This window comes from Schistocerca gregaria, chromosome 1 (assembly GCF_023897955.1).
Source record: "Schistocerca gregaria isolate iqSchGreg1 chromosome 1, iqSchGreg1.2, whole genome shotgun sequence".
NCBI classification, from domain to species: domain Eukaryota; kingdom Metazoa; phylum Arthropoda; class Insecta; order Orthoptera; family Acrididae; genus Schistocerca; species Schistocerca gregaria.
Window position 1 is genome coordinate 1086253175 of NC_064920.1, and position 17974 is coordinate 1086271148.

The 17974-nt window shown below is 42.2% G+C and overlaps 1 protein-coding gene across 1 annotated transcript in view; it reads right to left on the reverse strand.

Moving 5' to 3' along the window:
* Positions 1 to 16866: 16866 nt before the first annotated feature.
* Positions 16867 to 17974, reverse strand: part of LOC126281947 (peroxiredoxin-4) — a 37603-nt gene continuing 36495 nt past the window's right edge. Inside the window, exons 4-5 of the mRNA XM_049981309.1 lie at positions 17716 to 17881; positions 16867 to 17637 (exon numbers count right to left, since the gene is read on the reverse strand). Coding sequence (XP_049837266.1) covers positions 17575 to 17637; positions 17716 to 17881 — 229 coding nt within the window. The 3' untranslated portion in view covers positions 16867 to 17574. The remainder of the gene's footprint in view (positions 17638 to 17715; positions 17882 to 17974) is intronic.

Below are 17974 nucleotides of genomic sequence, written 5' to 3' on the forward strand. Positions count from 1 at the left end.
TAGCATTTTTTACGTACTATGAATTACACAACTGTTTTAAAAAGATGTTAGCGTTATCAAATAAACGAGGGGTAGAGGAAGCGAAACCATGCCCAAAAGAAGGTTGTAATATGCTAACATGTAAGTGAGGACCGTAACTTTGTAATTGTGTATTCCGTTAAGTTTTAAAAAGAAAACATTTGTGCTGAGATAACTTAAAATAAGGGCTACAATATTTTAAATTAGCATGTAGTAATGAAGATTTTTATTTATTTATTTATTTATACATCAAGTTCTGTAGGACCAAACTGAGGAGCAAATCAACAATACAACAAGAATTAGCTTAATTTTTCACGGAACTCCTCGGCAGACAGAAAGAGTGACCCATGTGGAAACTCTCCAGTTTCGATTTGAAAGCACATGGATTACTGCTAAGATTTTAGAAGTCAAGCGGTAGCTTAATGAAAATGGATGCAGCAGTATACGCTTGCCTTTCTGCACAAGAGTTAAGGAAGTCCGATCCAAATATAGGTTTTATTTCTTGGGAACAAGGTAATAGTGTTAACAAGAAATGAGCAGAAGGAGTATATATATATATTGAGAGGCCAATGTCAAAATACCCGGACTCGTGAACAGGGGACCACAAGAGGTTCATGAATTTACACAACTTATTGCCCAAACAGCCCATTTCTGAACCAAAAATATCCTTTTAGAATGGGAAGAGTTACCCCAAAATATAATACCATGACGTAAGCAAATGAAAAGTAGACTAATTTTTGTGTCGAAAAATCACTCACGTCAGATACCATTCGAATAGTAAAAGTGGCAGCATTGAGTCTTTGAACAAGATCCTGAAGGTGGGCTTTTTATGAGAGTTTACTATCTATCTGAACACCTAGAAATTTGAACAGTTCAGTTTCAGTAATCATATGCCCTTTCCGTGAAATTAAAACATCAGGTTTTGTTGAATTGTGTGTTACAAACTGTAAACACTGAGTTTTATTGTGATTTAGCGTTAGTTTATTTTCTACAAGCCACGAACATAGGTCATGAACTCCACTATTTGAGTTGGGGTTGGCCTGTTTGCGGGAGGAGACCAGACAGCGAGGTCATCGGATTAGGGAAGGAAGTCGGCCATGCCCTTTCAAAACTTAAATCAGGATGGCCGGACGCGGAATTGAGCCATTGTCCTCCCGAATGCAAGTCCAGTGTGCTAGCCACTGCGCCACCTTGCTCGGTCCACTATTTGCACGCAACATCCTTTACTACCAAGCTAGTGTAATCAGCAAACAGAAATATTTTAGAGTTACTCGTAATACTAGAGGGCATATTATTTATATAAATAAGGAACAGGAGTGGCCCCGACACTGATCCCTGGGGCACCCCCCACTTGACTCTACCCCACTCAGACCCCACATCACAGCCATTCTCAACATTGTGAATAATAACCTTTTGCTGTCTGTTGCTAAAGTGACAGGTGAACTAATTGTGAGCTACTACCTGTATTCCATAACGGTCCAACTTCTGGAGCAATATTTTGTGATCAACACAATCAAACGCCTTAGTTAAATAAAAACATATGCCTAGCATTCGAAACCTGTTGTTAACTGATCCAGTACCTAACAGATAAAAGAAAATACAGCATTTTCAGTTATTAAACGACTTCTAAAGCCGAACTATACATTTGATAACAAATCGTGAGATATAAAGTGACCAATTATCCTTACATACACAGCCTTTTCAATAACTTTAGCAAACACTGATGACATTAGAAATAGGTCTAAAATTGTTTAAATTATCCTTTTCTCCCTTTCTATAGAGCGGCTTTTCTACTGAGTACCTTAATCATTCAGGAAACTGACTATCCCTAAAGGACAAATTACAAATATGGATAAATACAGGGCTAACATGCACAGCACAGTACTTTAATATTCTGCTAGGCACCCCATCATATCCATGAGAGTCCTTAGTCTTCAGTGATTTAATTAATGACTCAATCTCGCCCTTGTCTGTATCACAGAGAATTATTTCCTACATCAATCGTGGAAAGGCATTTGCCAAGAAAGTTATATGATTCCCTGTAGATGTTACAGACTTTACCATACACTACTAAAATGATCAGTGGTCTGCAATATGCTAATACAAAAATAAACTATATGCAATATCAGCACTGCGACACCAAACAAAAATAATTATGAATGCAAAATTAGAGTAGTGTTAGAACCTAAGTGTGTAGTGACCAGGAATGTTTGATAGATTAAGAAACAGTGTCTTCATAATAAGGGAGAAGGGTAGGCTGCTTCGCACATTAGTGTGTGTTTGTGATGCAGTGGACCACATGTAATAAACATGTTGTAGCTTGAAGAGTACATCGACCCATGGAGGAGATGGCTTATGCCTAGGTCAAGTGAATACACAGAAGGAATTACCTGAACTGAATTGGGAGAAATAGATTTGTTAAGGGACATTGGTAACTTAAATGGAAAAGTAATTAAGAAGTTTCTGCTCACAGAAGGTTACGTAGAAGCAAATAATTGATGTTTCCATTCATACAAGGTTCTCCAAAGTATTACAATGTAACGAGACTTACCTGGTTAAATGTAGAGAGACTTACCTGGTTAGTGTCAAATAAAGACAGAACCTATCTGTGCATGTTTGATTTTATAAATTTCCGAGATTTGCAATAAAAGCGTGCTGAATTTACAGATCATCATGTAGCTCCTTGGGTGCACAAAGAAGGAATGTAACTAGCATATTCTTAAGCATTCAGTGAGTTACAGTGAAGTAGCAGTGCTTATCTCTAGCATAAAAGAAATATTGAGCCACTGCCTCTATAGCCATCCATAATTGCAAAAGTGTTACCAATGGAGGATTTTATACGTGAAATGATCTCTTGTTTATGTCCCATAAATGTTAGAAGGGATTCACGTCAGGCGATCTGGGTGGCCAAATCATTTGCTTGAATTGCCCAGAATGTTCTTCAAACAATTGTGGCCAGTCTCGGCCTTTTGGCTAAGACAAAATTGTAATGGCATGATGCACTGTCATACATAAAAACTCCATCGTTGCTTGGGAAACAATAAATTCATGAATGGCTGCAAATGGTCTCCCAGTAGAATGAAATTTTCACTTTGCAGGGGAGCGTGCGCTGATATGAAACTTGCTGGCAGATTAAAACTATGTACCAGACTGAGAACATTTGCACGCAAAAGGCTAAATTCCAGAACTCGCATCTCGGTCCGGCACACAGTTTTAATCCGTCACCTGTGCACACTCTGCTACAGAGTGAAAATTTCATTCTGGAAACACCCCCCATGCTATGACTATGCCATGTCTCCACAATATCCTTTCTTTCAGGAGTGCTAGTACTGCAATGTTCACAGGAGAGTTTCTGAGAAGTTTGGAAGGTAGGAGATGAGGTACTGGTGGAAGTAAAGCTGTGAGGACGGGTCATGAGTTGTGCTTGGATAGCTCAGTCAGTAGAGCATTTGCCTGCGAAAGGCATTGGTCTCTAAGTAGCTGAAGTCCGCAGCTCATGGTCTCACGGTCACATTCGTGCTTCCCAAGCACGGGGTCCCGGGTTCAATTCCTGGCGGGATCAGGGATTTTCACCTGCCTCGAGATGACTGGGTGTTTTGTGTTGTCCTTGTCATTTCATTGTCATTCTTGCACGTGCCGAGATTGGACTGAGAAAAGGTTGGGAATTTTTACGGGCGCTGATAACTGCGCAGTTGAGAGCCCAAAAACCAATCATCATCATCATCATAAGTAGCTGAACACAACATTTTCCAGTCAGTGATTGGTTCAACTGGACCCATGCCATTATGGAGCCATCACCAGCTTGACAGCGCCTTGTTGAGAACTTGGGACCAAGGCTTTGTGGAGTCTGCGTCACACCGTAACTTTACCATCAGATCTAACCAATTGAAATTGGGACACATCTGACTGGACCACAACTTTCCAGTCATCTAGAGTCCAACTGACATGGTCATGAGCCTAGGAGAGGCGCTGCGAGCACTGTTGTGCTGTTAGTACAGGCACTCACGCTGGTCGTCTGCTACTATAGCCCATTAATACCAGATTTCACTGCATTGCCGTAGTGGATATGTTCATCCAAAACTGAATGTCCCTTACATATAACTCCAACTATCATTCCACATTCAAAGTCTGATCAAATTTTAAATGCTCTGGATAGTAGAACATCACCAACTGGGATTTTCTGTGATCTCTCTAAGGCTTTTGATTGTGTGGATCATGAAATCCTCTTAGATAAGCTAAAGTACTATGGAATGAATGGTTCAGTACACAGATGGTTCACTTCATATTTAACTGGTAGAATGCAGAAGGTTGAAACAGTAAACCCACATAGCACACAAAGGGCATAAGATTATTCAGACTGGGGATGTATCAAGAATCGGGTACCACAGGGTTCTGTCTCGGGGCCTTTATTGTTTTTAATATATGTTAATGACTTGCCTGATTATATTCATGAAGATGCAAACTTGGTTGTCTTTGCAGACGACACAAGTATTGTAATCAAGCCTAAAAAGCAAGAATCAGCTGAGGAAAATGCAAATAATGTTTTTCAAAGAGTTATTAGGTGGTTTTCCGCATATGGACTTTCATTGAACTTTGAAAAAACACTGTACACACAGTTCAGTACAGGGAAAGGCATAACACCGGAAATAAATATAGAGTGTGGGGGGAAAATCTTTAGCTAAAGCAGATTGTTCAAAATTTCTGGGTGTCTGTATTGATTAGAATTTAAACTGGAAGACACACATTGACAATCTACTGAAACGATTGAGCTCAGCTACCTATGCTATTAGTGTCATTGCAAATTTTGGAGACAAGCACATCAGTAAGTTATCTTCCCAAGCATATTTTCATTCGTTGCTTTCTTACGGAATCATCTTTTGGGGCAATTCATCACTAAGAAAGAAGGTATTTATTACACAAAAACGTTATCAGAATAATGTCTGGGGCTCATCCAAGATCATCTTGTAGACAATTATTTAAAGAATTAGGGATATTGCCAGTAGCTTCACAATATATATACAGCCTAATGAAATTTGTTGTTAGTAACCCAGATCACTTCAGAATTAATAGCACAGTCCAGAGCTACAATACTAGGAGACAGGGTGACCTTTACTACCGTTCATTGAATTTGACATTGGCACAAAAGGGGGTGAATTATACTGCCACAAAGATTTTTGGTCAATTGCCAAACAATATCAAAAGTCTGACAGACAACCAATCGGCATTCAAAAGTAAGTTAAGGGAATTCCTGAATGACAACTCCTCCTACTCCATAGATGAATTTTAAGACATAGGCCAAAGAAATACAGTAAGCATTAACAATTGTACCGTATATAAGACTAACAATGATTATTTGGAATAAATGAATCTTGTGTACTTTGACACGTTCCACATCATTACGAAAGAATTGTGTTCATGATCCATGGAACAAGTAATATAACTAACTAACTAATTAATTCCCATTGTGCAGCCATAATCACATCAAAAACCTTTTCACATGAATCACCTGAGTAAATATGAAAGCTCTGCCAATGCACGCCCTTTTATGTCTAGTGTACGCGATATTACTGCCACCTGTGTATGTGCATATTGCTATCCCATGACTTTTGTCACCTCGTCACAAAATTGCAGACATGTTAAGAGTTTGATAAGAAAAATAGTCAGTTACACAGTGATGTATCATGCATATAAAAAGACAAGGTAAAGTGGAAGGTACCTTTAAGATAAAGCAGTTGATGTGGAGTACACAGCTTTGACTGATTCTGGAAAATAAAGTTTTAGTGGGGAGATATGAATTGTGACATGGCGTTTTTATGACAGCACGTCCCATTTCCAAACTTTAATGATGACGAAGTTTTTTCCATCATGTTTAGTAGTAAATAAGTGACAGGATGTCCCACTGTGGGAGATATTACAATATTTGCTGATGGAAGAATGCTTTTAAACCGTCACTTCCACAATGCAAGATGGCAAATGTGCATTTTCAGCTGCTGGTGGGGCTCCTCATTCGTTGGCGGCAGCCTTTGATGGTGGTTAGAAGACAAGGAGAAAAAGAGAAAAGGTCATGGCCTCAATGGACACTGTGCCAAATAACTGGTTGGTTTGTGGGATTAAAGGGACCAGACTACTATGGTCATCGGTCCCTTTTTCAAAAAAAAAAAAAAACTAAAACCACGCAAAGAGCATAAAAAACGAACAACAGGAAAGACAGCAGACGAAACAGGACAATAAATACTCTGACAGAGACCAGAAAAACAAATTAAAACACACAGTGTGACGGTGGTTGGCCAACCATAGGGAAAAAAAAAGAGGAAAAGCCAACCACCAAGAACACATTAAAACTCAGTTTAAAATCAGAGGCTAAAAGCCAGAATCAACACTAAAAAAACAAACACTCAGATTAAATGATAAAAAAACCCTGCCCGAATAAAACACAAAGCCAAGTCCACCATGGCAGCGTCATCTAATAAAAGAGCAGAGAGCATGTCAGGCAGCCCAAACGTCTGCCTGAGCACCGATAAAAATGGACAGTCCAACTAAATGTGGACCACTGTCAATTCCAAGCCGTAGTGGCATAGAGGGGGGGGGGTCCACACGGCACAATAAGTGGCCGTGGGTCATCACTCCAGCTTGCTTTGGCAAATAAGGAGGCGGGCTCGTGCACGCAGCCGTTTGAAGTTGATAAGGTGCTCTATGGAGGGATGGCGCTTGTGACGCTGGAGCGCCCGCCGGCAAGCTTTAATCGCTTCAGCGATCGCAGGCGACCAAGGCACAGTCCGCCGCCGAGGGGACCCAAAATAACGGAGAATGGCAGATTCGGCAGCAGTAACGATGCCGGTGGTGACCGATTGAACCACTGCATCAATGTCATCGTTAGAGAGAGGCTCAATAGTGGCAGTGGAGAACAAGACCCAGTCAGCCTTATTCAGAGCCCATCTGCTAGGGCGCCCTGAAGACTGATGCTGTGGCAGTGACAGAAAGATCGGAAAGTGGTCGCTACCACACAGGTCGTCATGCACTCTCCATTGGACAGACGGTAAGAGGCTAGGGCTACAAATCGAAAGGTCAATGGCGGAGTACGTGCCATGCGCCACACTGAAGTGTGTGAAGGCACCATCATTTAATATCGAGAGATCGAGCTGCGCCAATAAATGCTCAACGGTGTCGCCTCGACCTGTTGCCACTAACCCACCCCACAGAGGGTTATGGGCGTTAAAAGTCGCCCAGTAACAAGAAAGGTGGTGGCAATTGGGCTGTCAGAGCAGCCAGGACATGCTGCGCGACATCACCATCCGGTGGAAGGTAAAGACTGCAGACGGTAACAGCCTGTGGCGTCCACACCCGAACAGCAACAGCCTCTAAAGGTGTTTGTAGAGGGACAAACTCACTGTGAAGAGAGATCAGGACATATATGCAGACGCCAACAGACATCCTTTCATAAGCTGCCCGGTTCTTAAAATAACCCCGATAGCCACGGAGGGCGGGGGTTCGCATTGCCGGCAACCAAGTTTCCTGCAGAGCAATGCAGAGGAAAGGGTGAAGGCTGATAAGTTGGCGAAGCTCAGCTAGATGGTGGATTAAACCGCTGCAGTTCCACTGGAGGATGGTGGTGTCCATGGCTGAGAAAGGCATGACGGGACTGGGAAGGAAGATTATACCGCTGGGTCACCTGCTGCCTCCGATTGAGCACCTTGGCTAGTGCTTTCCGTGGCGTCTGAGGGACCGGTGAGAATGCCAGAATCTCCACCTCGTCCTCAGACGCAGAGCTGGCAGGGTGCGCTGAGATGGCTGCCACCGCGTGTTCCTTTGGCTTAGAGCTCTTCTTCTTGGGTTTCTCACGCCGTTCCATGGGTCGCACTGGCTGGGAGGGCTTCACCAATTCAGTCTCCGGAACAGAGGAGGATCGTGAAGCCCTACGACCAGCTGATTGTGGGCACTTACGCCACTGTCGGTAGTCAGCCTTCCCGCTGGTGGAAACCTGAGAAAGGAGGGACCCAAGGGACCCCTTGCGAGCATGAGAAGCCAAAGAAGTTGGACACTTCTCCGGCTTAGAAGTGGGGACGGACATTCCCGATGGGTGGGATGGTGTTGCTCCTGAGGTAGGTGGCGCAGGAGCAACCCGGTGGGTAGAGCCCCCCACTGGCGAGGGGGCAGGAGGAGTTGTACTACTTGTCGATCCGGCTGCAATTCGAGAAATGGGCACGGCTAGCACAGGTGTTGTAGCAGCAGCGTAGGAAGATGTCATTCTCACAGGATGGAGTCGGTCGTATTTCCTTTTGGCCTCAGTATAGGTCAGTCGGTTCAGGGTCTTGTAGTCCATGATTTTATGCTCTTTCTGGAAGATTGGGCAGACTGGCGAGCAAGGTGAATGGTGCTCCCCGCAGTTGACACAGATGGGAGGCGGGGCACATGGATGTGATGGGAGTCCGCAATCTCGGCATGTGAGGCTGGAAGTGCAGTGAGAAGACATGGCCGAACTTCCAGCACTTAAAGCAACGCATCGGGGGAGGGATATAAGGCTTAACGACACATCGGTAGATCATCATCTTGACCTTTTCCGGTAATGTATCCCCTTCGAAGGCCAAGATGTAGGCACCGGTAGCAATGCGATTTTCCTTCGGACCCCGATGAACGCGCCAGACAAAATGTACACCTCGGCGCTCTAAATTGGCGCGCAGCTCGTCATCAGACTGCAAAGGAATATCCCTATGGTAAATAACGCCCTGGACCATATTTAAACTCTTATGGGGTGTGATTGTAACGGCAACATCCCCCAACTTGTCACAAGCGAGTAACCGTCGTGACTGGGCAGAGGATGCCGTTTGTATCAGGACTGACCCAGAGTGCATTTTTGACAAGCCCTCCACCTCCCCAAACTTGTCCTCTAAATACTCGACGAAGAACTGAGACTTAGTGAAAAGACTCCCCATCAGCTCTCGTACAAACTGAGAATCGGGGCAAATAACTGCTACTGCCATCCTGAGACTTACGTTCCTCCCACGGTGTGGCCAGGGAGGGGAACGTTTTCGGATCGTACTTCTGAGCGTTAAACTGAGCCCGAGAACGCTTAGAGACTGCTGGCGGCTGGCCACCAGCGAGAGACGATGTACAAGCTTCATTGCGGGTCATCCGCCCTGATGGCACCTACTCCGACCAAGGGCCCTCCCCACGAGCGGCACCCAGCCACGGCAAGAGCCACCTGGCAAGATGGCCGTTGCTGGGAGTCCCGATACCCCAGGAGGATAGGCATCTACTCCTTGCCATACGTGGGGAGTTAACGGCGCAGGCATCAGTAGAGCGATCCCTGTGTTGTCAGAGGACTACAACCAACAGGGTACATGACGGCCCCACCACAACAGACTGGCTACCGTGCTGGATGTTAGGTGACATGTTGTCCATGGTCGCCGTCGGTGCAGAAAGAGGCAATCTACAGAGCAAGGTGTAATCTGCACGCAGAAACGTAGTCAGGCACAAGAGATGGGGAGCGAGCAGGACTTCAATTCAACAGCGGATAAGCTGGCAAAAGGTCTGATCGCAAGATGGACACAATGCACCAAGTAAGGCACCCTTCCGCAATCGGCTCACTCTTCGGAAAATTTTGAGAGATGGAGGTCAAACCCAACAGGGGACCATCACATAAGGCCGAAAAATTTGAGACTCCTTTTTGGTCGCCTCTTACGACAGGCAGGAATACGGCGGGCGTATTCTAACCCATGAACCTGCAGAGGATGACAAATAACTGTTCCATTGAATTATGTAGAGAGATACATACACCTTGTCTTCCTTTGTACAAGCTGTAGTTGATTCTTGGGGGATGATGGGAGGCATGGGGATGTCTGAGGATGTGCCGTGAAATGAGGGGCGGCTTCAGGCAAAATGAACAGAACCCAAGAGCTGCACTCTGTAGAAGCCATGTCCCCAAACTGCTTCCACTACATGGAACTATGTGGCATTTCAAAGTGCAGTCTTATGACCGATTTCTACCTCTTCGAAAAACACCAGTTGATATCAACAGTTCCAAAAACATTGACTGTCATAATTTATCTCTGTGTGGGAAATATTGCAAATGTGACTTGATTATTCAAATTCTGTGGTCCAGTATTGAGAAATATAACTCTTGGGGCAGTTCCGTCTTTAGATGAACTTGAGAATTAGGATATTTTTTGAATATTCTCTTGCGTAAAGAAATTCATATCCTGTTCCATAAAAACATGGGAGAACTGCCAGATATCAGTAACGTCTTGCCACGATATTTCGGCGCAGAGTCTTCTGGCCGTCTTCAGGTGAATGCCACTGTAGTAGTACTGGCAAGTACGCGCTGAGCTCTGCTATTTAAAGCCGTACTTAGGTGACATTGCGCATGCGCTGCTCAGCGTGTGCGTTCATAATGGCTCCATGTGCTGCGCCTCGCGCCCTCCACGGTGAAAGCCTGGCGTAACAATATCAGGTGAATTTCCATCTTTATGCAGATAACTACGTCGACTACGAAGTTTCTCTATAACAGGATTCCAAGCAGAGTTTAGCTGATAACCGTTATCTCGACTGACGAGAGTCTTGTTGTCAGACAATCTTATTTCCACAGATTCATTGATAATCGAGCTCAAAAAGTTTGATGTATGGGCCAAAATTTTTGTGTCGTGGTAATTCATGGAATGGTCTAAATTACAACACAAAAATTTTGGCCCATACATCAAACTTTTTGAGCTTGATTATCAATGAATCTGTGCAAATAAGATTGTCTGACGAGACTCTCATCATCTACATCTACATCTACATCCGTACTCCGCAAGCCACCTGACGGTGTGTGGCGGAGGGTACCCTGAGTACCTCTATCGGTTCTCCCTTCTATTCCAGTCTCGTATTGTACGTGGAAAGAAGGATTGTCGGTATGCTTCTGTGTGGGCTCTAATCTCTCTGATTTTATCCTCATGGTCTCTTCACGAGATATACGTAGGAGGGAGCAATATACTGCCTGACTCTTCGGTGAAGGTATATTCTCGAAACAAAAGCCCGTACCGAGCTACTGAGCATCTCTCCTGCAGAGTCTTCCACTGGAGTTTATCTATCATCTCCGTAACGCTTTCGCAATTACTAAATGATCCTGTAACGAAGCGCGCTGCTCTCCGTTGGATCTTCTCTATCTCTTCTATCAACCCTACCTGATGCGGATCCCACACTGCTGAGCAGTATTCAAGCATTGGGCGAACAAGCGTACTGTAACCTACTTCCTTTGTTGTCGGATTGCATTTCCTTAGGATTCTTCCAATGAATCTGTCTGGCATCTGCTTTACCGACGATCAACTTTATATGATCATTCCATTTTGAATCACTCCTAATGCGTACTCCCAGATAATTTATGGAATTAACTGCTTCCAGTTGCTGACCTGCTATTTTGTAGCTAAATGATAAGGGACCTATCTTTCTATGTATTCGCATCACATTACACTTCGCTAGATTGAGATTCAATTGCCATTCCGTGCACCATGCGTCAATTCGCTGCAGATCCTCCTGCATTTCAGTACAATTTTCCATTGTTGCAACCTCTCGATACACCACAGCATCATCTGCAAAAAGCCTCCGTGAACTCCCGATGTCATCCACCAGGTTATTTATGTATATTGTGAATAGCAACGGTCCTATGACACTCCCCTGCGGCACACCTGAAATCACTCTTACTTCGGAAGACTTCTCTCCATTGAGAATGACGTGCTGCATTCTGTTATCTAGGAACTCCTCAATCCAATCACACAATTGATCTGATAGTCCGTATGCTCTTACTTTGTTCATTAAACGACTGTGGGGAACTGTGTCAAACGCCTTGCGGAAGTCAAGAAACACGGCATCTACCTGTGAACCCGTGTCTAATGCCCTCTGAGTCTCGTGGACGAATAGCGCGAGCTGGGTTTCACACGATCGTCTTTTTCGAAACCCATGCTGATTCCTACAGAGTAGATTTCTAGTCTCCAGAAAAGACATTATACTCTAACATAATACGTGTTCCAAAATTCTACAACTGATCGACGTTAGAGATATAGGTCTATAGTTCTGCACATCTGTTCGACGTCCCTTCTTGAGAACGGGGATGACCTGTGCCCTTTTCCAATCCTTTGGAACGCTTCGCTCTTCTAGAGACCTATGGTACACCGCTGCAAGAAGGGGGCAAGTTCCTTCGCGTACTCTGTGTAAAATCGAACTGGTATCCCACCAGGACCAGCGGCCTTTTCTCTTTTGAGCGATTTTAATTGTTTCTCTATCCCTCTGTCGTCTACTTCGATATCTACCATTTTGTCAACTGTGCGACAATCTAGAGAAGGAAGCACAGTGCAGTCTTCCTCTGTGAAACAGCTTTGGAAGAAGACATTTAGTATTTCGGCCTTTAGTCTGTCATCCTCTGTTTCAGTACCATTTTGGTCACAGAGTGTCTGGACATTTTGTTTTGATCCACCTACCGCTTTGACATAGGACCAAAATTTCTTAGGATTTTCTGCCAAGTCAGTACATAGAACTTTACTTTCGAATTCATTGAAAGCCTCTCGCTCATAGCCCTCCTCACACTACGTTTCACTTCGCGTAATTTTTGTTTGTCTGCAAGGCTTTGGCTATGTTTATGTTTGCTGTGAAGTTCCCTTTGCTTCCGCAGCAGTTTTCTAACTCGGTTGTTGTACCACGGTGGCTCTTTCCCATCTCTTACGATCTTGCTGGGCACATACTCATCTAACGCATATTGTACCATGGTTTTGAACTTTGTCCACTGATCCTCAACACTATCTGCACTTGAGACAAAACTTTTGTGTTGAGCCGTCAGGTACTCTGTAATCTGCTTTTTGCCACTTTTGCTAAACAGAAAAATCTTCCTACCTTTTTTAATATTTCTATTTACGGCTGAAATCATCGATGCAGTAACCGCTTTATGATCGCTGATTCCCTATTCTGCATTAACTGGTTCAAATAGTTTGGGTCTGTTTGTCACCAGAAGGTCTATTATATTATCGCCACGAGTCGGTTTTCTGTTTAACTGCTCAAGGTAGTTTTCAGATAAAGCACTTAAAAATATTTCACTGGATTCTTTGTCCCTGCCACCCGTTATGAACGTTTGAGTCTCCCAGTCTATATCCGGCAAATTAAAATCTCCACCCAGAACTATAACATGGTGGGGAAATCTACTCGAAATATTTTCCAAATTATTCTTCAGGTGCTGAGCCACAACAGCTGCTGAGCCCGGGGGCCTATAGAGACATCCAATTACCTGGTCTGAGCCTGCTTTAACCGTGACCTTCACCCAAATCATTTCACAATTCGAATCTCCGTCAATTTCCTTCGATACTATTGCACTTCTTATCGCTATAAACACGCCTCCCCCTTCACTGTCCAGCCTATCTCTGCGGTATACATTCCAATCAGAGTTTAGGATTTCATTACTGTTTACGTCTGGTTTCAGCCAACTTTCTGTTCCTAGTACTATATGGGCGTTGTGACCGTTTATTAATGAGAGCAGTTTTGGGACCTTTCTATAGACGCTCCTGCAGTTTACTATTAGCACATTAATATTGTTATTCCTTGTTGCATTTTGCCTACTCCTGCCTTGCCGCGTCTCAATATCAATCGATATAACGGTTATCAGCTGAACTCTGCTTGGAATCCTGTTATAGAGAAACTTTGTAGTCGACATAGTTATCTGCATAAAGATAGAAATTGACCTGATATTGATACGCCAGGCTTTCACCGTGGAGGGCGCGAGGCGCAGCGCACGGAGCCGTTACGAACGTGCGCGCTGAGCAGCGCATGTGCAATGTCACCTCAGTACAGCTTTAAATAGCGGAGCTCAGAGCGTACTCGCCAGTACTACTACAGTGGCACTCACCTGAAGATGGCGCCGAAATATCGTGGCAGGGCGTTACTGATATCCGGCAGTTCTTCCGTGTTTTTATGGAACAATCAGCACGCCGGGAAAGATTTAAACATCACATAAGAGACTGTTGTATTGGCACTATTGTTAACTTGCCTCTACTCCTGACCTATTGTATCTCCCATGACTTTTAAGTTTCTGAATAATGGTTTCGTCAGCTTTAAACTCTTCTGCGGAACACTTCTGAAAGACAGCATTTTTACTGTTTTCGATTTGTGTCTGGCAAGCGTGTACCTTTCTGTATTACCTTTATCATTCTTTAACTATGTACTTTTGCTGCTGCAGTAACCAATATACCGGAAACAGGGTGGGAGCCTGAAAGTGTTATCAGCCATGAACGTAAGTAAATTAAAAATCAGTTTGACCATTCATTCAGCCACTACCTCCATCTGCCGAAAGCTTTTAGAATAATATAAGGTATATTTATTAACATTGTCAGATTAGACATGCAAAACAGTATGTCATTCTTCATCTAACCCATATGAACAGATTTAGGTTAAGATTCACACAGATATGTAAAACTCAAAAGAAACTTTATGGGTCAACTTGGAAATATCCATACCAAGATATTCTTACGAGTGTAAATGCTGCGTAACTAATGACACTGTTTGACAAACTACATTTGTTCAATGTCAACACTTAGGCATTTATTTCCCCACTTGGAGTGTTATGTTGTCCACCACAACAAAGTGTCAGTTCACTTGCAGTATTTAAGTAGTGCGGTCTATGTATGGAGTCTGACATTTACAAACTCAAGTAACTATCAACAGCCATGGTTAAGAAAACACATTCCACACCTGTTAGGCGTCTGTTCCCTGTTATCCGAGTCTTAACCCTTTCGGGACGCGAGGCCTGTATACGTGGCCTGTTGTCGCGTCAGAAGCCATCAATGATTTGTGACTACACAGCAAATATGGGAGCCGTAAACAGAGCCAGTCACTACTGTGCTTTGTACCACTTTGCCACAAAATCCCTCAAATGGTGGAGGAAAATTTTCTTCTTGTTAGTCGAGGCACGACATTCACTTTTCCAATAGTCCTTGGCCTACTTCAAAATGTTTTATTTTGACAAAAGAGTAATTGTTCTGGCTAATTTCAGGTGAGGATCATCAACGCTTACTTGCTTTATGTCATCATAGGAAAGAAAAGAGGAGAGACACCAAAGAGTCATCTGCAGTTTCGGAAGAGTCTCCTCAAGGAGCTTGTGGGTGACGTCAGGGCTCAACCGACTCCATCGAGGAAGAGGTCACGCTCTGAGCTCGGTGACCTACACGGGATGGACAGCCTGTACCATGCTATTTTTGTGTCTTTTAAAGTGATCGCTATTTGCCAGGAGGGTGAAAACGCCCCCCCCCCCCCATTTTTTTTTGCAAAACTTGTCCGTCCAAAACTTCTCTTCATGTTCCTGAGTGCAAAGCAGGTATCACAAAGTAGCAAAGTACCGAAAGGACTTGTAAAATATGGTTGCCTATCAAAAAATCGATATGCTAAAGTTGTAAAGTTTGTTTGAAGCAAATTTTATGAAATTTTGTAGTTTACTGACATAAATCAGATTTTTCATCTCTCAAAATGAACTTTTTATTTTTCTTCCCACGGACATCCCATAAGAGATAAAATTGTATTTTATATGTCGTTTTGAAGCTAAGACTTTAAAGAATAAGATACAACTAATTTCAGTATGTCTAATTCAATGCATCACCTCTCAACTTTAAAAACAATAAAAATTCATTTTTTCTATTTTAACACCACTGCCAAGTCAAAAAGTGCACAATATAGAATAATGAAAATAGTATGCCAGTAAAGGTCAGGTTTTAAGCTTCATTTACAAAAAAAATTACACAGATAAGTCAAAAACTATAGATTTTATAAGCAATGAAAGAAACCTAAAAGATATGGAACCCGCATGCCGCTGCCAAATTGCTTGACTTTGGGTAACGCACTCCGTCCCAAAAGGATTAACGGAAGCCCGGATGATAGCCAATGTGGCAACACTATAGCACCACATCACAAACTACTTCAAATAACAGATAGTTTCAAACTCAGCAGATTTATTCAGGTTCCTATCTCATTATAAAGAAATTTCTTCATTCTCCATAAAGAGAAAATAGATTCCTACTTTCGAGCACCTATGTTGGTCACATAGTTATCACTGGAAAACTGTATGCTCCATTAAATACAATTCCCCTAATATCAAAATATTATAAGACAGTATTCTTTTCCGTAATGCAGACCATACTTTGTAACTTACACTTTCCACAGTTTTGAGAAATGAGAAACAACTATTTCTGACTTGATGAAATGGGATTGTGAATATCTGCTCAACAAGCACACCATTCTATACTGTTAGAGAATAAAATCACTTTACATAACGATAAATGCATGAATAACTCGAGTAAAATTCTGTTTCTTGACTTGAATTCACCTGTCCATTTTTTAAATCTTCAGGCTCATAATAAGCTGAACAATAAGACAATGGATTTACCAGTAAAGAAGCCACCTAGGATAATATTCAGTTTACTAAACATGCAAGCCAAAGCTGATGCAGAGTAGTAATAGACTAAAATGTTCTCATGATATGTTTACCACTGAAACCACGCGCACGTAACAGAGTGAAAATATTTCTTTGACTTATGATTGACACTAAGTTATGGAGAACGCGGCTCTAGAATTTTAACATTATGAAGTAATCTTATTCTAAAGTAAGTTCTGGTAATGTAACATTTACCACCTTGAAAATGAGTGATACCCTATTCCAGTAACGACAGTAAATATAATAAATACTGCCTCAGTCTTGTGTGACATGATAAAAAATGTCACATCTGTGTTTTTAACATTTATATTTTCTGCAAAAGAAACAATAACAACTTATTCTGCATTGAGGAATTATGAACACACACACAGAGAGAGAGAGAGAGAGGGAGACACACACACACACACACAAGGAACTCTTAATAATTCTTTTATTTATTTTTGGAGGGAAATTGAGATGATTGAATGAGGACTTTTCTTTGCAGCAAGTCAGTAATGTCATGGTTACAATGTACAGATAATGAAAATGAACAATATTTCACATATACACAAGTACACACACAACTTGTTTGTATGTAATACATAAAGAGTACAGATAAAAACTGCACAGCACCTTTTTAACTTAGTCACCTGGTATAATACCATATCTATGTCAATCCACTAGGTGGAAAAATTAACTAATATAAAATATGGAACATTTAATAAACAATACTAGAAAAACAAAACTAACCAGTTACTTATTTCCACAATTAAATTTCATATCCAAATTTGTTTGTTGCGTCTATTCATTTTCCCATCCCTTTGATAATAAAGAATGATCAGACTATGTATAACTGCAGTGTCTCATTACTGTTATGGCAAAGACATGAGCAGTAGCCAAAATCAATACTAAAAATTCTTAAGAGATAAACCAAATTGTCACTCAGTCTTGTCATGTCATGTGATGTTATTTATTGGAATAAGATTCCGAATTACAAAATTTTCAATTATGTGAAATGTTTAACTTGTCAAAAGATAAGATAGTGAAGGCATTTATCTTATCTCTTTATCTCAATTATATCATCTTAAATCTAACAGTTCCAAGCAACTTATGCATCCTTCAATGGAACCTTTTAGCTGTATTTAAAAGTCAGTCTTATACTGTTTGTTAAAGAACTTTGCCTTTTGTACAGGATCTGGCACAATCTGCAACAGAGGAATAAAAAAATAACTTCAAAGCTTCACAAATAACAAGCTTATGCAACAGTAGAGGAGTAATGTTACCGTGTCTCCTCCAGGTTTCCAGCCAGCTGGACAAACCTCTCCATGTTTGTCTGTATACTGGAATGCTTGAACCAGTCTAAGGGCTTCCTCTACACTTCGTCCCACTGGGAGATCATTCATCGTTATTTGCCTGAGAATTCCTTTAGGATCAACAATGAACAGGCCCCTTAAAATAAGAGGGAGTAAAAGAGTTAAAAATATTCCCAACTTTCAGTTAATATTGGAGCAGAACTCCTCATACAGAATTTGAATACTTACA